Below are 19,253 nucleotides of genomic sequence, written 5' to 3'. Positions count from 1 at the left end.
TCTTTCGTGAGTGATATCAGTGGGACTAAGATTTCATCAGGTAAGACCAAATGGCCCAAAGGTGAAAAAGTAGCCTTGAAATCCCAGTCTCATGCTGAGTCCCATTTTAGATGTAAATCTATATTTCATCAAATCAAATAAAATGTAAAAAAAAAATATCTAGCAACTTGCTCAGGGTATCATCAGTCATCTTTTTAAGCAACCACTGTCAATCCTAGAACAAACTTTGGGTGGATGGGCTAAGGAAAATGCCAAAAAGCAGCTTCTGGCAGACTGAAAGGGAAAGTGAATTCTTAAATGAGGGGTATTTGTAGCCCTTCTAAACTTAGAATATATTAGTTTGAGTGTCTTTGAGTACATTACAAGTTCATCTCAATTTGACATAAGCTTTTTGAAAATGGCTTTAATGTTAAGTAGATTCATGAATGCATAAACTTTAATGGATAAAACATGATCTTTCTGCTGAGGAGTCTCAACTGTAACTGGAAAATGGATGCATTTCATCTTATTATTTGCAAGTTGTGAATAAATCTGTCACAGGTAGCCTGAGCTGTTTGAAATAATGAGTGACTTGTGAGACCAGTAAGCCTCTTCCAGAGTCTGGCTTAAGTGGTCTGTGAACTGTACATAATAAAAACAGTGACACTTATAACCATACACTGTTGAAAAGGCCTTGTCTAATTGAAATTTGAGAGCCTGGGCAAAGTAGATACACAGAACCAAGTATTTATAAAGAAAAATAAATGAACTGAAACCAAAGTTTTAATGGACGATAAAGTGCATTAAAATCTGATTATCCGAAGCTTCAGGCACAAAGAAGTGATCAACCTCACTTTTACTGTGTTATTAAAAACTGAACAGAAAATGTGAATTTTCATTTTGTGGATTCCTTCATTCTGAAGTTCTGGTTGACTGCCATTTTGAAGCAGAGAAAGAGCTTAGAGGCCATTTGTGGAACATAATTATCATTGTCATTCCTCTAACACCACTGGGAGCCTTGACTCCAAGGGCGTCCCTCTGGCAGGCTGCCTTGGAGCCACAGGAACCTCAGGAGACCTCATCTTGAGCAGAGTAGTTAAGGCAGAGCAGACATTCCTAGCGGGACATCCTGGAGCCAGAAGTTAGGAGGGACAAGTTTGCCAGGAACCTGACAAAAAATCAGAAAATGTCAGATGTGCTGTTTTTTGTTTTGTTTTGTTTTGTTTTTTTCCTTTTTAAATTCTGCATGCTTTCACAGAAATGTATGTAGATTGACTAGCAGAATTGCTTCTGCTTCAGTAAGGTGTTGATTTGTTTTGTCTTATAGAAAATTTAAATGGCATTGCTTATGTTGCAAATGGCATAAACTTTCTATGCTTGGGAACTTTATACGCTTGGGAACTTTATACAAGGAGCAAATGCTCCCTTGAGAACTTTGTTACTATTCTGTCTATTTTTAACCTTTCTCTGTTCCTGGATTTGTTTTTCTTCCAACTGGTTTGATATGAGAGATCTGATTAGAACAGCCATGCTCCAGTTCAAGCATCCTGGCCTGTAGTGATGCCTCCCATCACTTAGTTTTTCAGTTTCTGTCTTGTTCCTTTATATGAGCTGTGTGGATGCCTACTGTGGAGAATGCAAGAAAATGTCAAAGCAACACAACAAAATACACTGTTTTCACCACAGAGAAAGAGTAGTGAGTCTAAATTCCATGTAAAGTGAGGACCCTGATTCCTACTGCTAATAATGTTGACATTTTCCAGGAGCACATTAGCAGCTATGGCTTTTATTTCCCCTCACTTCTTGTTGGTGCTGTGAGTTTCAAATAAGAAGTCAGTTCATCTACTGCTGCTCTTGGTTTTTTTTCCAGTCTCTCCAGATCAGAATTTCCAATCTTGCCTATCGTTCTAGTAAATAAGCAGTGACCCCAACTCTAACGGCCTTTGAATTAATAATGAAGGTTATCAGTATGGGATCTTTTGCTGCTCTTAAGATTTGTGGCCAGTTAAATTTTTCTCCTTTGAACATGGCACAGTAAATTGCAATCATCCTTGGCAACCACTGTTTGTGATGGTCATCATTAAAAGCCAAACATGACTGCTGTGCAATGGTCCAAGTAATAACAGCCCAGCACTAGTCATCTACTTGAACACTAAAACATTGTAAGTTCCAAGCCTTGTTTCAATTTTTGTCTTTGTTTTTTTCTGGGATTCAACGCAGGTTTAAGTATCCAGTAGTTTTGAATTGTGAATCAAGATGAGCATGGTGATTATACAAATAAAATGGGATTAATTAGGTTTAAAATTACTTCAGTGTCAATGCTGATTCATTTAGAAAAAAAATGTAAAGGTGCCCAGCCTTTTCTATAGTTTGTTTCTGGCCTCCCTCCTGTCGATGATTTCTTTCCTAGATAATGAGAGCAGACCAAATGAGTTTCTACTGCAAAGGTGAATCAAACATGACTCGTCACAAAAGTTTAGTGGATTCAAGGAGGGAAAGAATAGGGCTGAGTGGAAGATGAATTAGGACGTACACTTTCATTCCAGCACAGAGGCAGCTCCTGGAATAATTTTCAGGAAAGGAGAGGGTACGTGGGAGGAGGATTAGAGGCCCTCTGTGCATGGTGCCTGGGACAGGCCATCATTCATCATCCCTGTGACAGCCCTCTTTCTCAAGAGAACCCTTTCCTCCCTGCTCTTTGCATTTCTATGAACCCCATCGTTTGCGGTGTGGGTTTTTTTGGTTTGGGTTTGTTTTGGTTTTTTTAAGTCGCAGGCTTCCAGGGTAGGTGTACACTGGAAAGGCCTTAGAAGCAGGACCTATAGAAATCTGACAAGGGTTACTTGATATTCATTTTCCACCTTCCTCTCTGTTGCTCCCTCTCAACACACGATATTAAGGCAATAACAATTTCATTTTCTCCTCAGTCAACTGAAACATACTCTCTTCTGTGATGCCGGCAATGAAATGTATTTTCCATGTTTAATTAGCAAGTCAAAAAATAACACATGCTTCTGCAGAATTTTGCTAAAGGTTCTCTATCCTCAGTTGAATAACAAAGGTCTTCGAGAGCATGTGCTTTGGTTTTAGTCATTTGCAGAGAGCATCCATTTAATTTTTTTTCTAGCTTTCACAAGCAAGCTGACTGATAGCTGGTTTGTTCTCTGTTTCAGGTCGTGGAGACTAATTTGGTTGCTTTTGACTGTCACTGGATCATTATAAATGAGGTAACTGTCAAGTGAACATTGTTGTGAACCGTGCATCCTGTTCTCAGGCTTACTGGCAATATTCATGCTGATCTTAACTTCGCCAACAGGAAGCAGTAGCTACAACAAAGTTCAGGCACGCTGTGGGAGTGCATGTTGCTTAATAAGAGTGGAATGACAAGTTCTTGGACTTCGCTGTTTTGTCTTGCGTGTTTTAAACAGAAGTCCTTCAATGAATAAATGGAAAATAAAATTTAAAAAACCCTTTCCTTCTGAGTATCTTGAGATTTCACATTTGACTTGAGATGACTGTTTTTAGAGGATCTTTTTAAGGTCTTTTTTCATATGTAATCTTTCATAATGGAGTGCTTGTGTTTTGTTTATATTTTAATGATTTTTCTTAATAATAATAAAAATAATAATAAAAAAATCCCATCTTTCACTTTCCTTTAAGAATTCCCCTAGAATTCAGTCATGGTTGATACCCAAACCTATTGATATTAGTGGGAGGCTTTTTGGTGGACTTCTGGATCAGGTTATATATGGATGTTCATGAAGGAAAAAAAGGAAGAAAGTTAAACTGAGATCCTGTTTTTAAACTGTGAAATAGGTACTTCCATGAACTTTTGTCAGCCAAAATATGACAAGTCAATATGTGAAGTAGCTTTGCATATAAAACATTGAACAATGCAGTTGTTCTTAGATTTGACAGCATTCAGATTTTTCTTTTGTTTTATGAAAAGCAATTTAGTCCAGAACAGCTGAATTCCCTGGGGAGATAATTCTCCCCTAATGTGTAGAATGTGTGACTCCTGTATATTCTCAAGATAAAAGGCTGCTTGGAGACATTGCGTGTAAATTTCAGGTCTACTCTCTGGATTTACTGTGCACTTCTGTTTTCATACTTAATTACTAAATTTTTATTAGTACAGTGGTGCTAATAGTGCGGTAATTTAATCCAAAACATTTTTTTCAAGGTTACAGTAAGGGATAATATTGTTGCAGTGGGATTGTACTTTGGCCTACTCGTTTAAACCAGTGGATTTTTAGCCAGTTTCCCTTGGAGAAAATTATGCCTCAGAAAGTGCTGTGAAGACAACCCAGGTCCAGCAGAAATTATTGGTTTGGGCCCTGCATTGCTCCTGATCAGTAATGTGTGTGTTTTCCAGCACTGAATGGGGTGGGCCTCGCTGGTTGAGAACCCAGCTTTAAGCTACAGATGGTCATGAGAATAACATACGTGTTTTCTTTTTCCTGTCAGATTAAACTAGAATTCACTTGTAGTGAGTGGAATCTTGAAGTAGAGTGTTCATCTCTACTCTTCAGAGTTAACACTTATTATTTTAAAAAGAGCATTAACTAAATCTAAAGCAGTCCACCATTAACCTCTATATCAATAGATTAGACAACTGTTTCTTAGGCAGAGCCCAGATATTGGCTTGCTGTTCAAGTTAAAGACACTGCCACTGGTTTTTCATTTTAAATGTTATTTGAATTGGAAAGTTCAAAAGAAGGTGCTTGCTTTTAGCTGTGTCAGATCCTCCACTCTCAAAGAGCAAAATAAAACCGAGGATCCATTCCTAACGTACACGCTTTCTCTTTGCTTTTTATTCAGAAATTAGTGTCTCTGTGGAAAAAATTCTGCTTCCTGAGCATTGTTATTTGCACATTGCAGCAGATTAAACGGCAGAGCGATCGAAGTGGTTACCGCTTTAAACTGCCTTCTCCACTCCAAAACTTTTTCTCTGGGCTGCGGTCCCAACAGCTAGGAGAGCTGAATGATGTATGCAGAGAAACATACCTTGTCCCTTCTTAGTTTTATAGTCTTGTATATGAAATGGGTGAAAGACACACATTAATGGGTGAATTAAGTTCATTCTGACAAACTGTGCTGTAAACCACAGTCATTAAAATATCTGTATCTCATGTTGGTTATAAAGAAAGTGAACATGTTTAATGCCATCTCATCTTAATCTGCTTCTGGACCTAAATCCATATTCCTACTTAAGTAACTTACTTGCAAGCTCTGTTTGTTTCAAAATGCTAATAATCTCAATATTTTGTGGATGCAAAAATCAGATTAGTAATAAATAAGATTTGTAGATAATGATATGGAAAGAATCATGTTTTGCCCTATTTTTCCTTATCGCTATGTTCAAATTACAGCAGAAATGTAAATCTTTCCTGAATGATGAATGTTGCATAACATTACTTGCTTATTGCAACATTTTACCAGTTCAGTAATAAGATCACAATGCCTCCACTTCGGCAGTGCAAGATTTGGAAATGCAGTGATTTGTAGGCCCCTTACTGTGTGGTATATCAAATATCTATCTTAACATCCAAGTCCATTTGATATGGTTGTCCATTAGCTGTTGATGACCACAGTACTTCCATATGTGACTCAGAGCTTTGCCCGTTTTGTTGCTTACATAAATCTTTTCTGACATCTTAGACAACTTAGACATCTGTGTTTGTGTGCCTGTATTGGCTAAATCAGTCTGTCAACTAAGTAACTGTAACACTGCTTCTCTGGCCTCCTAATTTGAAAATCTAAGATGAGCTATTACAGTGAAAATGCATTGTTTTGCAAAATCCACATATGATTCAAATCATTCCTTGCAATGAGATACGAAAATAAGCTGGAATTGTCTTCCTTTTCCATCACTGTGCCAAGGGGATACAACACGCTTACTGAGTATAGTAATACAAAAGGAAATACCACCTTCAGTTCTGTGATCAGGAATCTGCTTAGGCTTTGTGAGGTGACATCTGTTATTTTAATTGCTCCCTTTAAATGCTGTAATGCCTGGAAAGAGTTCCTTAATTTTTATTGTCCTATTAGTTGCTATTTTATGTAATACAGAAAATTTGCTTGAAGACTGTGTATCATAATGGAAATGCATATGTGGAAGGAGGGGGGTTGTTCCCATAAAATGAAAGGATTCCTAATTTGCTAAAGCATAATACATTCTATTAGTCCTTTGCAAATAATACAAATCTCTTCTGATCAGTGCAGTCAGCTGAGGAAACACTCTCCAAATAAATGTTCCTATTTCTTCAGGGCCTTAAAGCAGATGGTGCAATTCTTTATTTAAAATTTGCAGAAGTCATAGATTTGAATGTAGTCATGGTAAAATATGCCTTAACAAAATGTGAGAATGGATTTCTCACTCTCTCTCTCCCCCGTCAGTCTGTCTCTGCTTGCTTCTTTTCCTCTGCACAATAGTAAATATAAACCCAAAAAGCCCAGGATAGTAAAATTATATTTCTTTATGACTCTTAAATCACAAGTGTACAATAAGCTTAGATTTTATTTAGTGGAACTGAAGAAGGGACATTTGTATGATTTTCATCACTTTTCTTTCTTTTGCCCTTTTTAAATGAAAGAAATGTCTTTTTTTTTTAATTTTAAATCCAAGTCTCTCTCAACCATTTTCCTCTGTTAAAACATTCAGGGTCATCTTACTATGCCCAAGGCTGCCACCAGTTCTCTGTTACTATTGTTTACTCAAAGACAGCCCAAAACACTATCCACTGCCTACAGTTACCAAACAGGAGGTGAAAATATTAATGCTACTGTACAAAGGATTGATTGGATTTTGTCTGCAGTAATGTGCACAGTTATGACCAGCTCTATTAAAATTAAAATGGAACAGGTGTTCAGAAAAGCTGATTTGTGTGAGAAGAGACTGAGAAGGTTGGCTTGATTGGCCTGTGAAAACAAAGACTGAAAGAGGATATGCTCTCTGTTTATAAACACGTAAAGAGCGTGAATAAATACATCGTTGTCAAGGGCTAGAGGACAAGGTTTGCACAAGAACAAATGCGTTCAAATTGCCCATGAATAAATTGAGGGTAAAAGTTAGTAGAAGGCTTCTAATTAACAGAGGCATCAGAGTCTGCAAAAACTTCTTTGAGGAGAGAAGGAAAAAAAACCCCAAACTCTTTTAAAGAACAGTTCATGGAGAATGTTCCAACAGGTTTGCCCATCATAGCACAAGAAAGGACTGGAGGATCCACAAGGTTGTATTCAAAGCCTACTTTCAGATGAACACGTTTTTCCTAGGAGAGGGCCGGTCCTCGGCTGATGCATTCAGCTTGTTCCATTGTGTTTCAGCCCAATGCACTCCACCATGAAGAAGAGCGTAGAGCATGACTATGTTTTAAGCTCGAGCAGCTAGATCAGGTCCTAAAATCACAGCTCCGTTCCAGAAGCTCACATCATTCTACATTTTAATATGGATAACTGATTAATAGTAGCGTTAGAGGTTCATCTGAACCCTTACATTTTCCAGTGGTGTTGGCAGGTCACATGTGAAATGCCGCCCTCTTTGGTACAGGTCAGCGACCAAGCTGCCAGCTCTTTTTTTCAGACAGGTGAGAGCCAATGGACAGACTGACTTAGTCCTGCTTTCTCCAAACTCTTGGATTTTTTTTCTCTGTGAAAGTTAAAATTTGATTTCTCCTTGTCCTATCATTTTCTGTTTTTCATCATCCTCTCCAGAACCTAGAAACCTAATGGAGATATACTAGAGCAAATGATTATGCAGTTCAAGATCTCCCTTTACTTGTTTTGGAGCTTCATCTAGTTATGCCTTCCCCCCAACTACTCCTCTTTGGAAAGTGCTGAGAAATTCAGGGAGGGCATAGCACAAGTATGCCATGGCATGGGCAGTGGCAGCCCAGCGGCCTCCAGGGGGTGTGCAGTGGCCACCCTTTCCTGCTCCGCCCTCTGCTCACTGCTGGTGGCTTTCGGAGGAGGAAGAAACACTCTCCTCTCTGAGTGTCATGAAGGATGTGATGAAGACATGGCATGGAAAATAGGACATGTCCAGTATATGATAAATACTGGAATCTTCTTTTTGGCCCAAAGTTAAGATGTTTCTGTAAGAAAATGTATTGCTGCCTTTGTTTGGTGCTTATTACAGGAGCATGTGAATAAATTCTTCCCCTCCATGTCTCTCACTACTGGTGCAGTTGTTCTGTGGTAAATAATAAGTCTCTGTCTAGGTTGCTTACCTTAAAATAATGAGACGAAGCTGAATGGCAATGTATATTAGGTGTCCAGTATATAGTCTTGCTTCCCACTGGAGTTGTCTGCCCGATATGTCAAGGTGATCCTCTTCAGTTCCCTTTTCCTAATTCACCTGTAAAGAGCTATTAATTTAAAGTAGCATTTCTTTCCTTATTTATTTGCCTACTCAGATGAAATGTACATCTAATTTTATCCTCGTTCCATTTGAAATAGGATGGCCTCCCCTTCCTCCCCTTTATTCCAAGTTCAGACCAACAAAAGAAAGGTTTGGAACTATATATTGAACTTCTAATTTTTCCAAAAAACCCCCATGTAACCTAGCTTAAATTTATACAGGTGCCAAATCAGTTCAACTTGGCCAACTTTGTAATTTTTTTTGACATTTGGTGCTTGTATAACAGATCATCTGCCATCCTTATGTCATTATACTGTATCCTCCTTTGAAGTGCAAATGAAAATTGTTTCCTCTCATACAATAGTTGCTGTATATAGTTTTCTTAAGTCAGATCCAAAATTCAAGAATGAGAGATGATATTGGAGAGTCATTATATAAAAGGCTCGTCACTCAGTCAATGCCAAGTATTAAAAAAATGATGAAGAAATATATAAATGACTAAAGTTGAATTTGGGTTTGCATGGCATTGCTTTGTTGTTAACCTAAAATCTGAATTTGTGGTATAATCGGTGGAATTCACAGCATTTAAAATAATAGCTGTCATTAATCTATTGATGTATATACCTCTGTGGCAACCATACAAAAATCTCTTTGGTGTGTGGATTCTGTTATTAGTTCCCAGGGGATGTACAAAAATATGAGGTAGTAACCTAAAGGTTAAAATGAGAACACTCTAATTAAAATGCACCAAAAAATTCTAAATACAGAAAAAATAAATACACTTTTGAGGCAGAAAAGATAAATGTTTGAGCAGCTGAAAGTAAAAAATATCTTTTAAAGTATTATTTAGCAATATAACGTGGCCATGCAGGTATCAGCTTTTACATTATTAGAATGAGTCTAATAGTCTTGCTGTTACAGTTTGGGCACGGTGTATAATGAAACCAGGCAAACTTTTTTTTAAATTCTCTGAGAAAGGATATAGTTTAAAATCAAGATAAGTTTCTTGAGCTTTCCTTTCCGATTATTTTGAAAGTATTATAAAAAAAATTACATGCATTTTGCTAAAACAGCATTTTATTTTTTTTTACCTTGCAGCTAGTGAAATGATACAGTCTAAATGAAAAGACGGCATCTTAAGCTGAGAGAAACTATTATCTATGGTACATTAAGGGCTAATCGACCAGAAATGCAAGATATTACACTGGACACAGCTGATGCCATGTGTTATTTTTGTTTTCAGAAAAATCTATATTTCATAAAGAACATTAATAACAGATTAATTCAAAAACTATGACGATCTGTGAAGAATAAAATAATTTTACTGTAGTCAAGAGAGTAGAAGTTAAAATTTACATCTCGTATTTTTCTTCCAAGCTTTAAAGGAAATGAACAAATGCCAGTATGTCTGAAGAAGTTGCTTCAAAATAATTAATTTAAAGAATTTTAACTGAAGCTCCAAAAAAGAAAAAAAAGCCAAAATTACCAGGATAGTTGTCTTAACGTTTAAAGAGCTGCTTTTTCAAAAAGCTTGGCTTCCTTTTCACAAGAAAGATTCTCTAATTTGAATTCAAATCTATCTCCTGGTGTCTCCTAAGTTCTCGATTATGGGTATAGATCAGGAAGCTAGATGCAAAAAAAGATTATGGCATTTAGTTACAGGTATAACAGTGCAGATGTGCTGTATCCTTAAAAAAATGAAAAGCTATAAATATACAAATGAGAATCTGAAACAGTCAATACACTGTGGCTGTATGCAAGGGTGTGATAAATGCAGGCTGCTAATACGAGCTCCTCGAGAACCTCCCTTACTGGGGGGGGCATCCACAAATTTAAACGTCTAGAAAGTTTTGGGGCATCAGCCTCTGTAATTAAGACAGATTATGGACGAACAGTTCAGTATGATGCAAAATAGATTCTAGTTAAAAAGATTGAGCAGTTTTGTAGATTATTTCTTCTGCTTTACAGAAAAATACAGACACAGAATTGCCTTGAAAGCTACCAGCTGACCCTATGTGAGTCGTCAGAAAAAGCCCGTGTTTAACTTAAGTTCAAATTCTTACGTGAAGGTTGGAGTCAGTTGCTGTTGCTTATGAGCCCATGCTCCTCTTGTTCTGTGTTCCCCGAGGGCCTCATCGTTCCATGGTGTAAAACTCCATGTTGCCAAACTGCAGGAATTTATCCTATGTAAAGAACTGTTTTTCTGGTTTCCCTAACCTTCCTTAAAGTTAATATTTTAAGCTTAATATTCCACATATTGATGTATTTACTTAGGTATTTTTTTTCTTCTGTAGAGCTGAGTGTTCAGCTGTAAGCCTTAATAGGTACCCTATGGAGTAAAAAGTTGGTTTTAAATTAGGTCTTGCTATAAACAAGCACATACACACCTAGAATGCTCTAATGTCTTTTCTTTGCCCTTTTGGTAAATCATGTTTGCTAACTTGCACATTGTTTATAGGTTCTTTATATTCTGTTTCCAGGAAATGAACACTTAAGGCCTGAATAATTGTCTGTACCTTCACAGCTCCTAAGTAATGCTACACTTAGAAATACATCATGCTATGGCTTCCTACTGATTTACACATTATCTGCCAAGGATGCTGTGAAACTCTTTTAAATAAAAGATCAAAGGTAAAAGGAGAGGGAGAGAAAACCTAAAATGAAACAACTAAGCCCAGTTACATCTACAAAGATTGTGAGGTTTGGGCACAGTACATTTTAAACTTTTGCAATTATTGTAAGGGTGGTATGTCAGTTGTTTTAATGAGCATACATACATTCTTTTTGAGGCTATGGCAGAGCTTGACAATAGCCGTGTAGCAATCACACGCCTCCTAGTCCTCTCAGTTTATTTTTTGTTTATAATCTGGTGGTAACATTTCTATATTTTAACTTCTATGCATATTCTCTCCCTTGCCTTATCTTCCAGGAAATAAATGATGTGGATGTTCAGGAGCTGGTGAGAAGGTCAATTGGAAGGTTAACAATTATTCGGCAGACGTTTCCAGTCCCCCAAAACATAAGTCAGCGCTGTTTCCGTGGCAACCACAGAATATCTTCATCACTGTGTGATCCGAAGGACCCTTTCTCCCAAAGCATGGAGGTAGTTCATATACCAGTCTATTCCCACCTGGGAACTGTCTTTCTAGATAAGTTCAAGGTTTTTCCTCAGGGCCTTAGTGTAATTTAATGTTTATTTTTCATGTCCTCTCTGACATGTAGTTTAATGGCTCATGGCATGACACGAAAATACTTGGGCAGGGGGCGGGTGTGACTGATGGACAAGAACAACTCGCCTGCTCCACAGCAATTGAGAAAAAAGTCCACGAAAGCCACCTGATCTCCAGGCAGTGGGGTAGTTGTTTTGTTGCCCTGCTAAGTTTTACTTTTTGTCATCTTGCCGAGAAGAATTTCTTCCCCATAGCCAATGTCTCCTGAGTTGCCGTGCTTCTCTAAGCCTCAAGTGTGTTGCCAATAGGAAAGCCTTCCTGGGGAGCACCCACATCATCTGTTTCAAGTGTCTTGCTATACGCACCTAAATCTATGCTTATGTTCCAAAGAGGCCTTATTTTTAGGGTTGTTAATTACAAGTCACAATTCAACTACAAGAGCATTCCTACCACATGAAATCAGCAACAGGATCATGGTCACTGTCTTCCTGACTTCACATAGTTTTTCCAAGAGCAAGTCCTTTATCTCTCTCATATACCTGGTTAGGCTTCGTCGTGACAAAGCTATGGCAAATCAGGAGTGTGAAATTGGCTTAAGATGTCGATTTTGCTTTGGGTTTTTTTGCGTGGTCATTTATGAAATTGTGGAAAGGTGCAGGAAGAGTATCTGACTTAGCAGCAAAGAGAGCAGTCGTCTTGTGATGCTGAAAGAAAGGAGTGAAAGAAAACAATGGGAGAGAAATAGGGAGGTGTTGAAGAGTGCCCTTGCTTAGAATGAAAATATGTAAGGAGAAAAGGAGGAAAAGTGTGGTTCGTCTTGCCCTGTTTCAAGTTAGCTGTAAAAGCCTTTGCCTCACTAATTGTTCACAAAGCAGCCAGTAAGCAACTATTGATGACGTGAAAAACTTTGGCCATAGCACACTGCACAGTGATCCTATTAGAATTCTTAAAATAAACAGGGCTCTGTAAGGTCAATAGGTGCATAGGATATCTCTAGAGGCTATTTAGGAACTCTGAAAAATCTTTAGGTTGCGCCGTTCTGTTATGGCAGCATGGTCCTAGGGGGAACTTCGGTAGTCTATGGATAATGCGTAAAAGCTGGGGGTGTAATTACGTGCAGCCACTTTTTTGCAGATTGCAAAGAACAGTTTTCATGAACAAAGTTACTAACTAGAGCAAGGCAAAAATCAAGAATCGGGTATCGATGAGAGGCTTCATATTTTGATTTATTTTCTCTTCAACTTCGCTGTCATTTCATTTTCACTTCAACAGTGAACTGACTCTAGAAAAGTGAAGTCCTAGAAATCGACGTTTATTCTCTGCAAATTGGCAAATTCCATTTAATGTGTTAGATTGGACCATATACCTTAATCTGCCCTTCTCGATCAACCTATAGCTTGGAGAGCGGTAATATTCCTATTGAAAGCTTTCATAACGTTTCAGTTCAAAGGAATAATGGAAGCTTGACTGGTTTAACTGTTCTGCACAGTTGAGTTGCTTTTTCCATGCTTTCCCTGAGATGGCTGCACTTCATTAGTAACTGAGTGGGACAATACTAAAAAATTGAAGGAAGAAAAACTCTGACACAGTTTCCCTGGTGTCTTCATACGATGCACAGACCTTCGAGTAGCTGTGGGGTTTGTTTGCTGTTTCTTTGTTCTCCCCAACAATATTACAAATTAACTTCTATTCCAGTGGGGAGTTGAAACAGTTTATAAATTGAAATTTCTAATGCTTTTTTTTATGCCATCGAAGTGTGACTAATCAGAAATATTCTCTGGAAATTATAAGGGTGGGTTTCTTGATTTATTTTTTCTGAATTACTCCCCCTAAAGTCCGTGTGAATAATTAAATTTTTTTCAGCATCTTAATTAAAACACTGAAAATATTTTGGTGAAGATCTCTCATTGTGTCTCTGGGATTGTCCTAGTTGAAACAACAACTTCTATAAATTTGTATCATTTTGGAGGACGTAAGTTAAAAACTGGATTCGTGAAAGTATTTAGTACCATAAACTTTTGTCTAAAAACTATGTGCAGTAGTCTAGGTATGCATAAAATAAACACCGTTAATCCAGATTAATCACTCCTACTTAATCTGATTGCTAAATACCTTTCTTCTACACGCTGGAACAAAAAATCACTTCTGAATTTTTAATTACATCAACAGGAGGTTATACAGTTAGATACTGCTTGGTAATGCAAGTGTCCAGCCATTAGTCTAAGAGACTTGGAATAAATAAGGATCAGTAATGGATACCAGGCAATGCGTTAAATGTCCCAGTACCTTTATGTGGGAAATGAATTAAAGTGTAAAGTGACTTTAAATTACAGCCCCACTCTGTGCATCGGGACAGTTACTAATGAAGTATACTTCTGGTAGTGACAGGGAAAGGTGATTTTGAGAAGCAGAATTTAATCATAGTGTCTTTATCATTGCATTATCAGTGATTGATTGCTGTAAATGTTAAGCTTAACTATTAGTGAAGGAATAACAATGCTTAATAATTGCTGAACTCTGTACTCCTGAGCCCTGTTAGAACTTGATGAAGGCCCAGCTATATTACTCTTAGATTAGTGAGTGCATCCTTCCTCATGAACTGTGATAACAGTCTTCTATTCCCATGATACTGGGTTATGGAAGCTACCTTGAAAGCAATGTCATTTTGTTGGGAAGTGATGACTTGGCATCGGTAGCCCTTCATGTACCAATTTAATCTCATTAGTGACCTTATTGTTGGTGCTCTCTAGAGGTTTGGGTTTTTTTGTTGGTTTTTTTTTTCCTTTGGCGGAGGCTTATGTAAGATAAACTTGCCTTACAGCATAGAAATAATTCCTTCTCTCCCCCGGAAACAAATGTCCCTGTGGTGCCGACTTTTTGGAGGAAATATGGTTTTAGCTGAAATGCTTTGAATTCTTTGTAGGTTTACAATACACAGACAAATCATCCAAGTTATTTTAAAAGTGCTTGATTAATCTGAACCCAGATCCTCAATCCATGCTTTTAATCCTGTTATGCATAGTGATGCCTGGCCTGTGCCTCTGTGGAAAGTAAATTAGTTCCTGGGTGAATACTGAAATGGAAATATTCACAGCCACTGGAGTCATGGGAGAAGCTCGAGTAAGAATAAAGAAGCATTTTCCAGAAAGAGGGAGAGAAGGATCATTGTCATTTAAAAAAAGGGAAATACAGATCAGAAGTTCTGTGCGTTTGTGGTACTAACGATGCAAAGTTGTAAAGGCAATGGAGGATCCCAGGAGTTTATCGGGAGGGAAAGCAGCAGACCATTAGATCTCCTTCGATAAAATGTGGAAGGCAAAATGCCCCAGGCAATTCTGGCCAGGTAAGGAGAAAGATGACCTCTTTCCTGGATGCTAGGCAGGGAAGGAGTCTGTCACAAAACGTTCCTGTGAGAACTGTACAGAGCAGATTGCGGATGACGCGGGCAAAGTCAGTATAAAGATGGAATTTACATAAGAAAATAAAAACATACAAAATAGGTTATATGGAAAGGAGTAATTAGACAGGAACAGAGGCTATTCCTTTTTTTTTCTTCCTTTTTTTCCCTTTTTTTTAAGGTGATATGTAGATTTGCCAATCAGTGTCTCAGATCTTCAGCATTATTGTGCTTCCTTGGCATACACCCCCTCCCAATAGCTGCAGGACTTTCCCAGTCCTTGGATACTTTTAAGAGGTAGAATAGGGGCATTCTCCACAAAGTTGGCATACTTTGCTATTTTAAGCTTCCTCCTTCTTTTATGGTTTTGCGCAGACCATCTGTATGGAGAAGCCCTTACACAGAGCAGTCAACATATTCCACAAATCTGGGAAATGTCTTTTGGCTTGTCTGTTACTGACGGAGGAAAAAAACCGGCAACCTTGCCTCAGTTAGCAAATTGCTGCTGGCTAATTTGTCTTCAGACGCTAGGAATGCTCTACGGCCCCCTTCATAGTGCAGCTGTGAAACTGAGTTTCCCTCAATAACTTCAGGCCCCATGGCTTCAAATGACCAATAGGTTATCGAAAAATAGTATTCCCAAAGGTCCTTCTCATTTCTGAACATCATTTCTCTTCCTGAGAACCTCTGTTCAGGAGAGCTGAGGTTTCTCTTTATGATACTGTTAGTAACTTAAATGTTCCTGCCATTTGAGGACAGAAATGACTGAAATAAAGCTATATTGTAAATTACTTGTTTCAGAAGTGTTCATGAATTCTGAGCTTCTGTTCTGTTACGTTGAACTGTATCTTTCACATCTGACTTTGTACTGTGTGCATTTAGAAGTACATACATAGAAATAGTACATGGGTAAGTGGAACTGGCACACAAGTGATTTCTTTTCTTGAGTTCAACTGTTCTCTGTTTGATGCCAAACTGGAGCTTCCTCACGCTGTATGTGTGAACTATGCTCACAATGAAACATATACACATTTACTCAGTAAGAGTTTCATCCTGCAAGGAATTAACAGCCATTGCCAAATACTCTGACAGGAAACACTATCAATTGCAGAATTGACATGCAACTGCACGCTGAGAAAGATTTCATCGGATCATATTTCATTCCAGAAATTGCCTCAATCAGAAGTGACTGCAAAAATCAGGAACAAAAACGACGCTGAAATGATTTATTTACCTTTTCAGAGTTTCTGTTTTTCAAAAGAACAAAACAATCTTGAAGAGAATTTGATGGTGTCCAAATATCTTGTGACTGGAAAATCGAAAGTTGCAGGCAACTGGTTAAAAGTAAAAGAAGGTCTGTTTACGTTCACGAGTAGGGCTTTAAATCCTGCAAGTGGAGCTGTGCCAGTGATTGGGTTGCCTGTACTTCACATGTAGTAGTGCTTTGTAGTGTAGTAGTGTAGTTTGTTGCTGCAAATCGCTCGTAGTGTGACAGCCCCTAGCTGCAGTTTCTACCAGAGCCAAAGATAGGACTTCTTGACTCTCACGGTTTCTTCTTAATACCAAATAAGTCGTTTAATTACCAGAGGATTATGGGTGAGGCAAAAAAAAATGATAAATTCTGGCTGCTGGCAGGAGACCACAAATAATACTACTAATACTCCCTTTTTAATGTCTTTGCAGATTTCAAACCTGTATATATACGACACTGTCCTCCTGTTGGCGAATGCCTTTCATAAGAAGCTGGAGGACAGGAAGTGGCACAGCATGGCCAGCCTCACCTGCATCAGGAAGAACTCTAAACCCTGGCAAGGAGGACGATCCATGTTGGAAACCATTAAGAAGGTACCTTTTCCCTGTATTTCCTCATCTCTGATTTTCAGAAATACTTGCATTAGGCAGTATTTCCTTCTGGGGTGCCTACTATTCTTGCCAGTACCATCATTGTCTTTTCAAAGCAATAGTTTTGATATATTTACAGTTTCTGAATGAAAGTAGTCTTTAATTATTTTGGTTTCTTTTCCATGTCATAATGAGCATATTTGAAATGAATTCAATGAGTTTGTTTATCAAAACTACCAAACTACTAGAATTTTCAAGTACGAATAATATCCTATTGTAAAAGTGTCACAGGTTAGGAGGTAAAGCAGATAAATTTACTCTTTTATTTGTAAAAGAAAAAAAAAGGTTGCGGAATTACACTTGGGTAATGTTCTGTGGAATTTGCTGTTGCACTGCTATTGACATTAATATAGTGAAATAATAGAAATGAGAGTGAGGAAAACCCTAACTCATCTAGTCTATATCCTGCCATTGCAGAACTGTTCCCTATTAACAGTCTCTACAGTGCTTTATCTAATGTTAAGCTCTCGCTGCTTCCCTGTGATTATTATTTCATACCTTAATCATGCTCATGCCTAAGATGCTTTCCCTGTTCTTCAGTCTTTAAAGATTTTTTTTCTTAGTTACTCCCTTTCTTCATGATGTTCACAGCCTCCACATACTTGGAGACAATTATCACAGCCTTCCAGGTCATTTATTTAGTCAAAATATGCATAGGTTGGTAGTTCACCCTTCCCTTTAAGTTATTTGGTTCAGCTTCCTTATGTTATTGATGTCATTCATAAAACTCCTTTCTAATTTGTCTGCATGTACTTCCTGGTAATGTATACTTATATTTAAAGTGCTGGCAGTACCTACATTCTAGATACAAAAAAAAACAGGACAGTAAAAAAAAAAGAAGTAAAATTAAGAAAAAAATGGCACTTTATTTATGGCTTTCATTAAAAGATCATAAAAAGTAATTTAAAATATAATGTTCTTTGAAGAAGTTGCTGTTCTGCATTAGGTCTTTAACGACACCAGAAATTATGATGATGCAGGCAAAATGTAAGGCTCCTTTGAACACTGCTTATTTTTTCCCCAATCCTGGGTCAGTCTGCATTTGCTCCAAAATAACAGTTTGAGGCTTTCTTTGGTGGCTGTCCCCAGTTTCCATTCTAATAGTTTGAAAGGATAATCCAGGACACATTTCAGGGGCAGGATATGGCTTTAAGGGGCTCTAAACTGTATTGCTCTTAACCTATCAAAGCAATTTCAAATTCACGTTTGGCAGTCCCATGTATTTTAAGCTATGTTTCAGGCAAGGCTGGTTCTGGAACTTTTCTTATCAACTTGCATTTTGTAAATACTATTGGACGCTTTTTCATTAATAATCTAAAAGCTATTTCTACTTACTCAAATCCGAATAGGATGCCTGAGCCGGAAACATCAAAATGCCTGAGTTTCAGGCAAAGTCTGGTGACCCTACTAGCATCTCTAAATTTAGAAGTACTCCACCATGGAAAGGGCTGCTGACTGTTTTACATTACGATTATTTGCTTGCTTGTGTTGTTTGTGGATGTGAGACTGATCCTGTTATCTTATATAAACATCCTTTATGCTGTTTCTTACCACCATCTCGTCTCTTTGCATCTCAGAGTTTATTCCATTCTTTGCCACATCCTTCTAGCTATCCAGTTTATCATCTTCCAATTCTCACCTCCTAAAATTATGTGATTAATAAAACAAACTCCTCCTGTGACCTTTCACAGAAGAGTTGCACTGTGTTGAAGATCAATTTGTAGCTCTTAACCCTGAAACATGAAGAGAAATGGCCAGGAGAAATATGAAAGTATTCAAGAAGGCAGGAGCAAGTGGAAATTCCAGGGCTGTGGTTAGCTTGCTAGAAAATGAATCAGATGTCACGGAAATTCCTGATGTGTGCAGCTAACCAGGCTTGTGTCCTGTTGCTTTTGGGTTTCTCTGCTATTTGACTGAGATGGCTTTGATAAGAAGCCATTTTATTCGTGTAAATTGGGTAATCCAAATACTCCTTATATGGCATTGTGCTGACAGAGATGAATTTCTGGAAGTAACATGCTAAAATTGAAAGTCAAAATTTAATCTAAAATTAAATACAGACATTTCCTCTGTGTGTGTATGTCTCTACCATCTCAATCCCTAGGCAGAGGAAAGCTTTGAAAGAAAACAAGAAAAAGTTACCATGTGGTATTTAAATAGTTTCTGAATATAAGTTTCTGTGTTTTCATTTTGAAATCGCCAGTGTTTCAAAGATGCAGTGTATAATGGAATACCATAAGAAGATATTGTTATAGTTCAGGGTGAAGGAACATTCTTTCATGAGATTTCTTAAACACTCCTGGAAAAAGAACTTCCATCCTCTGCACAGCTTTAACTCTGCCTTCATAACGACCTGTATCACAGAGCCAGAATCACCGTCTTGTCCCCGATTGTCCCTCACCTCAATGTAGTTTCAGTGGGTGTCGCATTGTAGCCAAGTGTCGTG

General features: G+C 37.8%; 1 protein-coding gene across 1 annotated transcript in view; it reads left to right on the top strand.

The window, feature by feature from the left end:
• The window catches only part of GRID2 (glutamate receptor, ionotropic, delta 2), a 749,749-nt gene that overhangs the window by 506,926 nt on the left and 223,570 nt on the right, over positions 1 to 19,253 (top strand). Inside the window, 3 exon segments of the mRNA XM_009329760.1 lie at positions 3,153 to 3,206; positions 11,268 to 11,441; positions 16,589 to 16,750. Coding sequence (XP_009328035.1) covers positions 3,153 to 3,206; positions 11,268 to 11,441; positions 16,589 to 16,750 — 390 coding nt within the window.

This window comes from Pygoscelis adeliae, unplaced genomic scaffold, assembly GCF_000699105.1.
Source record: "Pygoscelis adeliae isolate BGI_AS28 unplaced genomic scaffold, ASM69910v1 Scaffold67, whole genome shotgun sequence".
NCBI classification, from domain to species: domain Eukaryota; kingdom Metazoa; phylum Chordata; class Aves; order Sphenisciformes; family Spheniscidae; genus Pygoscelis; species Pygoscelis adeliae.
Note: the sequence above shows the minus strand (reverse complement) of the source record. Positions and strands in the feature narration are given on the sequence as shown.